General features: G+C 35.0%; 1 protein-coding gene across 1 annotated transcript in view; it reads right to left on the bottom strand.

Annotated features, from left to right (window-relative positions):
• The window catches only part of LOC125960275 (histone deacetylase 9-like), a 253,045-nt gene that overhangs the window by 189,153 nt on the left and 51,448 nt on the right, over positions 1-12,444 (bottom strand). Inside the window, exons 4-5 of the mRNA XM_049714694.1 lie at positions 11,572-11,691; positions 11,163-11,260 (exon numbers count right to left, since the gene is read on the bottom strand). Of these exons, the coding sequence (XP_049570651.1) occupies positions 11,163-11,260; positions 11,572-11,691 (218 nt within the window). The remainder of the gene's footprint in view (positions 1-11,162; positions 11,261-11,571; positions 11,692-12,444) is intronic.

Genomic DNA, 12,444 nt, shown 5'->3' with positions numbered 1-12,444 from the left:
AATGTATTTTCAATTTAGAAGTCCTGGAATATGAAAGGGAAGTGATAGTATCAGAAACTTATACAAGGGAGAGGACTTGGGTACACAAAGCAAAGTCAGAGGCCCAATGCGGCAACTTTAACATTTAAGAGACTTCTGAAACTGAAAGCACAGAAGATCAAGCTTTCTTTGGGCTACAAAACTTTTAAATTATAAATCTGTGCCAGCTCCATTCTTAATCTGGATTGTAAATAAACTCCCCTTCACATCTTAGCTTTCACTGTTATTCAGTCCATTTCAGTAATTCCAATATTGCTTTAATTTCAAGAAGTTATGAAACAACAAAAAATATACATCCTAGGTGAACCAATATTTTGTTTTCAACTACAACAATATACATCTTTAATACATAAGATAATATGTAGAGGCTATTTTTTGACGGCCATTTCTGCAATTATTTTCGGATGCAAAATATGCCCAAGTTGAGATGCAGATGGATTTAAAATTCTGCTGAGATTGAAAGGTGACTCACTCATCCATCTCCCCCTTCTCCAGCCCACTTTTTTTTACTTTTGGATAAAATGCCTAATTTTTTCTCCAGAGCCTCAGACTGTGTATTCTCAAAACTTTTTTTTTTGGCTGCTCTGCATGGCTTGTGGGATCTTAGTTCCCCAACCAGGAATCAAACCCAAGCCCCCTGCAGTGGAAGCGTGGAGTCCTAACCACTGGACTGCCAGGGAATTCCCCTCCCACCCACTTTTTAAATTGCAAAATATGAATTATAATGGCAAGAATGTTACTTTGCTGAGCCTTTCCCATTAGGAGTTACGCAGTCTATAAGCCTGCTGACCTCCGTATGGCTTCACAACAGGGCTGATCTTTGGAGTAGAAGATGTTTAGACAACAAATACCCAGAACTGGGGCGCCCATAAGAAAGATGGACAGATTTATAAGAGTTACAAGGACAAGTCCTCACCCTTCTATAAAAGTGCCAGAGGAGTTTAAATGTCTATATAAATGGGAACAAATGTTGATAAGTTTCATCTACATGACATCAAATCATTGGGATGAAATATGGAAAACAATCTATCATTCAGATATCTGATGTCATGCAAAGACCTGGACTACTATCTGAAAGTCCTGCCTACCAGAAAATGGTGTAAGTTTCGGCCCTGAACCTCAGAAGTAATATCTGAACAGACTTCCTATTGAACACAAGTTTCCCAAAGTGGACCCTTTTACTTGGAAAAGTTAATAAGTAAATTTCTATTAGTAAACATTATATTTATCTAGTTCAGAAAAAAGATTACAAATTTACATTTATGGTATATTAAAACAAAGTTCTATCTCTTTTTTCACATTATTTGTCATCTCAAACTTAGTTACAGTAAACTTTAGGTGTGAAATCATGGAAATGGAGGGGAATTATTCAGTTTCAAGATAACACATGAAGAACAAAAGGCATTGAAATTTGGTTAATAAATAGTTGTTTAATGAAATACAGGATAAGTGACTTTTATTTGGCTTTATCTTACCAGTAAATGAAGCATAATCTTAAAATATTCACTAAAACTGTGAAAAAAGTGTGACTCCATAGTTTATTAATTATATTTATCTTCCATTCTGGCTATGTCATAATTAACGGCACACCAATTCCATTATTACTAGATGAGATGATTTAAGTTGATGAATTGACCTGAGCTGCTTGACAGTCCAAAAGATCTGCTATTTCTGGCCTAAAATGCTTCACAATAATATTTCGTAGAAAGCTTTCATTTCCTGATATCTCTGAGTATTACACATATGTTGGGAGGATTTTGTGCAAGGCAAGGGTTTTGTAATCCACTGTTCCATCTTGAAAATAAAAACAAATCGTTTCTAGTCACGCAAACTGCTTTCTTCCTTAGAGAGAAGTGCTAAGGAAAAGTTAATAGAACATAGCTACTCTTTTAATTAGTCCTTATTATTTGGAAAACTGTATAATTGCTACACGAATTCCTGGAAATTTCTGGCTTTAAAACTGTTCTAAGTCAGAAGGGAAAAATGTCTTAAAATTTTTACAGTTGATCTGACCTTTTAAAATAATAATAAAAACTATGCCTTGCATTTGAACTATTTTAAACAGTTCTTCACAGAAGATAATATAATTCACATTTCAAAACTTCAAGCACTTCAAGATACTTCCTGGACTTTTTACCTGAGTTCTATACTGTCTAATAATATCATATCTCTTTGATGCTCAGCTCAAAAATGAAGTTTGCAAGTGTCCCAAGGAAGACAGGTGTGCATAAGATCAATTTACTCCCAGGGTCAAAGAGCAAAATTCTAAGGGTATCTAGAGACACACACCTATAGAAATTGTAATTTTTTGATGAAAATTGGTACAATATGTTGCACAGATGAAAGAGAAAAAATTATTCTTAAACTATACTTATTGCTGAGACTAAAGAGCAGATAGAGCTGACAGCTTTCTAAAAGTTATTCCTACGGATCTTTTTCTTCTGACCTATTCTGATAAAACTTCTTGAAACATCTCTACATGCTGAATATAAAGAACAGAATCTGGACAATGAATTAAACTGTAGATCACTCCAGCAGTAATTTCATATGTATTGCTCTTCATTGAAATAAAATATCAATAGATGAAAATCATTACTGCTTTGTTCCCAAGATTGATTGACAAGTTTGGATTTGAAGCCCACATCTTCTTTATTAGCCAAGTCTTTCACAAAGAGAAAATGTGGGCTTGATTTGTGAGCTATGATAAATGGTCTGAGAAAGATGGTAGTAGGGCCAATTTGATATGTACAGTATTTCATATTGGCAAATTGCTTCAAGAAATTCCACCCTCTTTCCCAAAATGTCTTCAACATCCTTGGGAAAATACATACTATCATGAGCATAATATATTAGGTTGTCATTAACAATTGAAAATCCATTTCAAGACTGGGAAGCATCAACCACAGTTCTTATAGACAAAACAAGACCCCAAATCATTTTGCAGTATTGAGTATGATTTTTAGATGACAACAAATCATTCTTTATTTGAAAATTGGAGCTAAGCATTCATTTATCAGTCTATGTTCTATTAAAATTTAATTTGGGTTTTCTCAAGTTCAATCGCATACCCATTCCAAAAAAATCTAAATGTGTACATAATAAAAAAAAATTTGTTTTAACAAAAAAGGAAAAAATATATTTTCCATTGTAAACAGTCTCGTTATCAAAAGGAAGAAAAATTATAGGGGTGTTATTTGATAGGCTTAATGTGGCACATGAGGAAAGGCACAAAGAGAAGTGGCTTGGAATTATTATATGATACAAGGGTAGTGAGAATCAGGGAGTAATTTTCAATTTTAAAATAGTATTACCAATTTAGATGTCGAAGATAAATGCTGGATAGACTAAAATGCACTGGCAAAGAATTTCTCACTTTATTATTGTTTTGTTACCCCTACTCTTGACAGAGGAACTACAGTTTATAGCTCAGGGCCAAAGGAGTACTGTCTCTACACTCACACTTTTTGCCACCCAGTCCCTGATCACCATTAACCAGCTATGTGACATCAGGTAACCAACCTACTGAACTCAAGGGAGGCTTGGTATCCTCATCTGGAAACTGGGAGCACTTAATTCAACAACTTGTAAAGATGAAAAGAAATGAGCAACTAGCAAGTCCTCAATGTATTTCTATATTACTATGATATTATTATCATTATATTATGTTATTATTTTTATAATAGTTTTACTTTACATTCTCTTACCATGAAATTTCACTAAAATATGATAAAAATAAGAATAACCATAAAAATATGTACTTAGTTGTCATTACCAACGAGAGAACATAAATATTTACTATGATCCCATCTCATTTCTCAGACAGAATTAAGCAACCTCTAAATTTCAGACTATGCATATGCCAAGACTATTTAGAAGTCAGTGCTCTAAAATTAGTTATAATAACAATGATATGTTTGATAAAAAAGAAAATAAAATATTGTACTTATTTATGTTCACTGACCAAAATTATCTACTATCATTCCATGGTAAATTCAACCACTCTAAGAAAACTCCAAGCTAACCGTTACTGACTAGTTGTCTGAGGAACAGCTGCTCTATGAATATGACAATTAAGGGCTCTATTCTCTGCTCTCAAGTTAAATGTATATGTTTCTATTTTTGCCACAAACAGGAGAAGTCATAGGAAGCTCTATTTTAAAGATGCTGTATCTACAATAGAATTGACAGTGTGACAGATGAACTGAGAATAGATGTTATCTAGTCAAGTTTCCAGTCACAGTTTTGTATCAATGGATTTTAAATTTGCTTATATCATTAAAGCAAACAGGTATAAACCAAAGACAACGGAAAGAGAGATATGCTGTTTGGGCTCTTTGTATATGTCCAACTGATTCAGCTGCTTTGACTTTGTAATAAATATGCTAATTTTTAAACATTCTATTGGTTATATGGTCAAAGTATTTTAGCAAAGGCTACATTTGCAAGCACAAAAAGATTTTGATTAAAGAGATACTTCATAAATCAATGAAAAGAAAAAACAACTAGTTTACAATAGAAATAACAACACTTTTTTTTTTTTTTTTTTTTTTGCGGTACGCGGGCCTCTCACTGCTGTGGCCTCTCCCGCTGCAGAGCACAGGCTCCGGACACGCAGGCCCAGCGGCCATGGCTCACGGACCCAGCCGCTCCGCGGCCCGTGGGATCCTCCCAGACCTGGACATGAAGCCGTGTCCCCTGCATCGGCAGGCGGACTCTCAACCACTGTGCCACCAGGGAAGCCCACAACACATATTTTGACTAGATATTTATTTTCTAGACTAGATAACTTGCTCAAATCCTCTTTTTCAGTTGGCATACTGACAACCTTGGTGAAACAGAATCATTCTGTTTAGAAGTTTTCCCCGAGAGGTGAACATACCCGAAGACCTGATATTTACAGACCCTTTGTATTTGGAAATCCTTACCATTAACTAATATTAATTATGGTAGCTACAGACTATAAACACGTTAGCCTGGAGAGCAGTAATTTTTTAAAAATCACAACTTGTTTGCATCTAAGGAACCCAGATCAACAGCTCTAAGCCAATCTCTTAGCTTGTTTTCAGTGTGTGCCGAATGAGTCATTTATTATTTCATCAATACCTTCCAAATGTAAAGGGCTTATACCTATTTTTTGAAATTAAAAATCCAGAGATCATCATTCATTCACTCATTCATTCATTTATTTATCTATCCAATAAAATATGAATAATTTGAAGAACTACTAATATTTTATTTCTACAGTGGAAATTGCTACTCTCTTTTTAAAACACGTGGAGATGCTTTCCTCATTAGATTCAATTAGAAGCATGAGATACATATTATCTTGCCCACTATGAACAGACTACTAATACTGTTAAAATTACCATACTACCCAAGGTAATCTATAGATTCAGTGCAATTCCTATCAAAATACCAATGGCATCTTTCACAGAACTAGAAAAAATAAACTCAATATTTGTATGGAAACCCAAAAGAGGCTGAACATCCTAAAAAATCTTGAGAAAGAAGAAGAGAGCTTGAGGAATCACTCTCTTTGACTTCAGACTATTATAAAAGCTACAGCAATCAAAACATTATGGCACTGGCACAAAAACAGACACATAGATAAATGGAACAGAATAGAGAGCCCAGAAATAAACCCAAACATTTACGGTCAATTAACCTATGACAAAGGAAGCCAGAATATACAATGGAGAAAAGACAGTCTCTTCAATAAGTGGTGCTGGGAAAACTGGACAGCTACATGTAAAAGAACAAGATTAGAACATTCTCTAATATCATATACAAAAATAAACTCAAAATGGATTAAAGACCTAAATGTAAGACCATAAAATTCCTAGAGGAAAACATAGGCAGAATACGCTCTGACAGAAATCATAGCAATATATATTTTTTGGATCTGTCTCCTAAAGCAAAGGAAATAAAAGCAAAAATAAACAAAAGGGACCTAATTAAACTTAAAAACTTTTGCAAAGCAAAGGAAACCATTGACAAAATGAAAAGACAACTAACTGAATGGGAGAAAATATTTGCAAATGATATGACCAATAAGGAGTTAATATCCAACATATATAAATAGTTCATACAACTCAACATCAGAAAACCAAATAACCTGACTAAAAAATGGACAAAAGAACTGAATAGACATTTTTCCAAAGAGGACATGCAGATGGCCAACAAACACATGCAAAGATGCTCAACATCGCTAATCATCAGAGAAATACAAATGAAAACCACAATGAGATATCAGCTCACACCGGTCAGAATGGCTATCATCAGAAAGAACACAAATAACAAATGTTGGCAAGGATGTGGAGAAAAGGGGACTCGCACACACTGTTGGTGGGAATGTAAATTAGTGCACCCAATGTGGAAAAGAGCATGAAGGTTTCTCAAAAAATTAAAAATACAACTACCATATGACCCAGAAATTTCACTCTTGGGTACACATCCCAAAACAACCAAAAACACTAATTCGAAAAGATATAGGCACCCCAATGTTCACAGCAGTATTATTTACAGCTGCCAAGATACAGAAGCAACCTAAGGGTCCATCAACAGATGAATGGATAAAGATGTAGGGTGTGTGTGTGTGTCTGTGTGTGTGTGTGTCTGTGTGTGTGTATGCACACAATGGAATACTACTGAGCCATAGAAAAGAATAAAGTTTTGTCATTTGCAGCAACATGGATGGACTTGTAGGGCATTATGCTAGGTGAAATAAGACAGACAGAGAAAGACAAATATTGTATGATATCACTTATATGAAAAAGCTAAAAAAATACAACAAACTAGTGAATATAACAAAAAAGAAGCAGACTCACAGATACAGAGAACAAACTAGTACTTACCAGTGGAGAGAGGGAAGGGGGGCAATTTAGAGGTAGGGGATTAAGAGGTACAGACTATTATGTACAAAATAAGCTACAATGATATATTGTATAACATAGGGAATACAGCCAGCATTTTATAATAACTATAAATAGAGTGTAGCCTTTAAAAATTGTGAATCACTATACTGTACACCTGTAACATGTAATATTGTACAAAAAATAAATTCTCTTATATAAATATCCACTTTAACATCTATAGAGCTCTTAAAGAATTAATCTTTAGAAAAAATGTGTCCAGCACTCATCTAGGGATTATGGATAAGACAGAACCATTGGAACAATATTTTGAAGTGACTGGAACAGAAGCTGCTAAGCAGGCATTTAGCAAATTTGTTGAATGAAGAGAAGACATTTGAAATTGTTATAAGCAAATGAATGGGTGTTCAGAGTTCTTTGTGAAGCATGCTCCTTGAGGGACCAAGAGATAGTATTCATGCAGGCTCCTCACGGGTTTCCAATGCTTCTACTGTAGTGTATTACTCCCCCTTTCTTCTCTGATTTATTTATTTATTAATTGTTTCATTCAGCCAGTATTACTTAATAGCTCTTCTCTGCCATGCTGTATACTAGGCATTTGTGATTTAGGTTTGGGGTAGAAGGCCTTATGTTTCAGTGTAAGTTCACTATGCTTTATCACACCTTAGTCTTTTAAGTCATGAACAGTAGAAAAGAGTAGCAGTGTGGTGGTATAGAAAGAGCATAGATTTTTTTTTTTTTTGCGGTACACGCGCCTCTCACTGTTGTGGCCTCTCCCATTGTGGAGCACAGGCTCCGGACGCGCAGGCTCAGTGGCCATGGCTCACGGGCCTAGCCGCTCCGTGGCACGTGTGACCTTCACGGACCGGGGCACGAACCCGTGTCCCCTGCATCGGCAGGCGGACTCTCAACCACTGCGCCACCAGGGAAGCCCTAGAGCATAGATTTTAGAGCCACATCATGGTCCTTCCATATAGTAGTTCTGTGGCTTATACAAACCACTTAAGAAATAGCCATGATGTCTATAAAATTTATAATCTAGAACTGGCATGTAAGACCTTAATACAAATACCCATAATTATTTAATAAAATGATAACCTTAGAAATATATTTTAGGTGAACATAGAAGATATTTGAAATTATTTGAAGATTTTAAAAACTCCTGAGAAAAATCTGAATCATAACCTTCAATTATTTCAGAGATGAATGATAACTACAGGGAAGAAACAACTAATTATCTGAACTAATTTAGATATTCTCTTATATTTTTAAAACTATGTTTAAAACTTATAGCAAACATGAAAATGTTTGGTTTGCCTGCAATTTTCTTCTTGCCACATAAAAAAACACATAATAGAGACCACAAAGGCAATATATATGCAAATTTAAAATTAGCAGCCATCTTATATCCTATTATAAATGGAGTTTCAGAGAGGTTTTCCTTACAAAGATACTTATCATAGTCCAGAAACAATTAAAAATTAAGAAAAAAGAAAAGGTACCATTTACTTTTCTCCCAACCTCTGTATTCTGCACCCACACACAGATGCCAGAAAGAGCTTTAGTTTCAATACTTAGAAAAAGGATTATATTAAGAAGGATATGCTTATAAATTAATACTACATTAAAAATTATTTGGGAGTCTATCGCACTAGAGCCCCAAATTAGAAAGAAATTTATATATTTAGCTGGGCACTCTTTGCCTGCAAAAGACTTTATGAAGTATGATCTGTATACCTGCCACGCAATCCCACCCTCACTCTCTTGAGCCCACAGAGCAAGGTCATTTTATGGCTCCATGCTTTTCACACCACAGTCTATTCTCTCTGCCTAGTATGAAACCCCCTACTCCAATTCTTTTACCCCTTAAAAACTCCCACTCATCTTTGAATGCACAGGTTGAACAATACTTGATGAAGCCTTTCCCGAAACCCTTCAGGAAGAATTCATCATTTTATCCTCTCTATGTCTAAGGACATCTGTTCACTAGAACAATAAGTATCACTTCTATTATGTTCCCTGAGAGCAAACTGGCTCTAAATTCCAAGTGCTCGCCATTGTTCCTGGCACATACTGAGTGTTCAATGAGTATTTTTTGAATGAAAGACTTACTTTCTTGATTCCTCCTTAAAAAGTTTACAAGTATTTCTAGTTATACACGTTGAGCAGCAAGCAGACATGGTATAGTATAGTTAAAAACTGACAGAATTATTATAGTTTAAATCTGGTTCTTAAATAACTATGAACATTAAAAGTCACAATTTTACATTTCTGCAGCCTAGCTGAATAATGCTGCTTCTCCTCTAATTAAGCCTGGATATGGTGACCACACTGGGAAGTTTAAAAACGTTTTCTAAAATAAAGTGTCCACATTCCAGGCAAAGAGAAGGTGCCATTCTTGGGGATGTTCAAACACTTTCAGGAGCACTTGACTCACTTAACCATTTCAGTAAAAAATCAATAGTGTACACTTAATACCTGTTTTCACATTATTTAATGTAATTGTTGTGTTCAAAGGGGTTCTTTTTAAAAAATCTCATCTACCATTAACTTTGTCATGAGAGAACAAACAGATACAAAATATTAATTATCCTTCCCTGCTGTGAATGCATAATGCATTCTTATGTAAAGCAACAGTACCACAAATAGTATTGTGATAATAAAAAACTAGTAATTCTATGTTGCAGACCAATGACTATGATCATATGCTATGGTAAAGTTGAGAACTTAATGTGTGTATCATGTAAGTTACTAAGTCAACTTGGTAAACAGACAAATAAATTCATATGTGAGATAATGTAAAAATCTATTATCCCATTAGAGTTCCTTTAAAACATTAATAATGTTTTGTTAAGTTGCAAAAAGAATTCATAATATTGAAACCCCTATAGTTTCTTAATATAATTGTTTACTTTTACTGCTAATTAACGCAAAATATCTTCATAGACAACCCAAGTCAAAATAAATAAACTTATTTCACCTATTTTTCCTATAAATAGTAAAGATACATGTACTATAGAACATGTACATTTTTTTCAAAGTACAAATCTGAAATATGAGTAGAATTTTCCTCAAATATCAAGACAATATATTTATTTTAATGTATATTCTTAAAAATAGCAATTTTCTATCATTTTTCTTGGGCCTGTTTTCAAATGAGAAATGACTCTCAAAGGAGAAATTGAAGTATGAATGATACACAGGACAAGAGAAACCCATCAAAACTTTACTGATTAAAAAATTTTCTTATCTATTTCAGATGCGTTGTCAACAGGATTTTTCCCTTGGGAATTTATAATTGGTAAATTAGCCAAAGAAAAGAATGCTTCAAAAATTTCTTATCATGCAGTTGTTTGCTTTTGCTTCAAATGAACAAAACATCCAAAATTCATGCAGTACCAATAGGTTAAAATCTCCTAAAATCTTGCAAGTGAGGCACATATTGACATAATCTGCTATTTCCCTTAAAACATAGACCTTTCCAAACACTGAACAAAATTTTAATTCCAGAGAATAAATGCCTTAAAAAACTATATCCAAAACAACAACTTTTAATTTATTGTATTTCTTGTTTCAACTAATTTTTAGAGCTCTTTAGAAAAATAGTAGCAATGTGTATATATTAATATACACTTTAATTACTGCCTACATTTTCTAAAGAAACTGGCAACAACCAATTAATCAGTTGGTGTTTTAATGTGAGAGGGAAAATACACATACTATGATAGGGAAAAGCCATTTACTTAACCATGAAATGAGACTGCCTAGGCCAATGTTCCTTGGAACTAAGAATGCCAAGTGGTGCTATGTGTAAAAATATGTGCAAAAAATTCTTTAGTCCAGTGAAGTTTGCGAAACGTCTGTTCAAAAAAGTTAAATAGGTAGTGAAGGAATTCCCAGAGCGGTTAGTATGCTAATGTCCATTCTAAATCACATCATATGTCATAATAGGCAGAATTTTCCAGACTACTGAATAATAAAATCTTTTTTTCCCTTTTTTTTTTGTAGAAAGAGGGGAACATTCCTGGCCATTGATTACAACTAGGTCTTGATGTACCTTTTTTTGGTACACATACTCCTTAAGTGGCTTTGTAGCAATATTCAGGTCCCTCAAACCAAACATTTTTTGGAGCTTTAATAGAATGACTCCTTTAGCTACTTTACCTTAGTTAGAAATTTACATTTCTCTTTTACATTGGTGTTGTTTCATTTGTTTTCTAATTTTCCACTTTCAGAGAAAGAAGTACCAACCTGAACGCTTCAAGGTACTCAGTATCTCCCATGGGGGGATCAAGGCCACCTGTCCAGGCAATATTTATATTGTATCCTTCTCCAAGGCCTGTTCCAACCTAGGAAGAGAAAAACCACACCACAGTGGGTAGAGAAGAGCACAGGGAAGAAGCAAGAAGAGAGGAAAACAAACACATGTGAGCTCTTGAAATAAACATCAAACAACATGTCAAATCAGCCCAGCTTTGCTTGACAACCAGTGCTCTGGGTTATGCACTTGTTCTGCACTGGTTCTTGGTCCCGTGGGACAATTCAGTAATCTCGTGTAATTTAAAACACCAGCAAAGGACAAGAAAATTAGGGGTAATCATGCAATGCAATTACCTGAAAGATACAAATAAAAGTGGGGCTCTAAAGAAATAAACCGAACCTCATTTGGGGCTCCACTGCCAGGGAAAAAGTTCCCTTCATCATAGCGATGGAGTGAAATATACAGGATGCTGGGGTCAGCATAAAAGGCCTGCTGTGTACCATTTCCATGGTGAACATCCTACAGGGGAAAAAAAAAAAACCAGATGACAAATACAGTCGTGTCTCACTCTGTGTGGAGACAACTTTTCTAATTTCTAGTTCCCTGTCTTTCTACCCCACCCTCCTTCTCATTTGCTGTCTTGTATGTCCCTCTTTCTTTCTCCTGTTCAGCTTGCTTCCACACCACCCCCTTTACTTCCTGAACTTTCAGGCAAATTACCCTTTAATGCACTCATTTTTTAAACTGGCTTCTAAAAATCAGGAAACCACAGCAAACATGCCCTGGAGACTCCAGATGAGCAGTCATTGAGAAAGCCCAGTCCTTTGGTACAATTAGATATTTATACACCGGCCCTTTGTACTCTTTGCTTCAGTGATGGAATCTCGCATCCTGTTTTATGGAGGAATTTTATGACTTATTAACTGCCAACAGTTCATAACCCCTTAGGCTTAATTAACTAGCCTCATTGGCCTCTGCGGAAAGACTAATGTTTAAACTACAAACTAGTATTTTGCAGAAGGATCTATGGCTTACAGAGCATTTTCGCAATTCTTGACAGAACACTAAACATACGTGTATGCATTGATTTGCCAAGTCCCACCATTAAGGTCAAAGGCTTTGCAACCAGCTGAGTAAATTGGCTTTCTTGAAGCGTTCAATTCAGTTAGCAGTCCCTCAGCAGTTAGAATGACTTCAAAAGAGATGCCAGATGCAAAAAGGACTTCATACTTTATTTTGGTAAAATCGTGAAGGCAAGAGTCAAAGACACAG

This window comes from Orcinus orca, chromosome 9 (genome assembly GCF_937001465.1).
Source record: "Orcinus orca chromosome 9, mOrcOrc1.1, whole genome shotgun sequence".
NCBI lineage: Eukaryota > Metazoa > Chordata > Mammalia > Artiodactyla > Delphinidae > Orcinus > Orcinus orca.
Note: the sequence above shows the minus strand (reverse complement) of the source record. Positions and strands in the feature narration are given on the sequence as shown.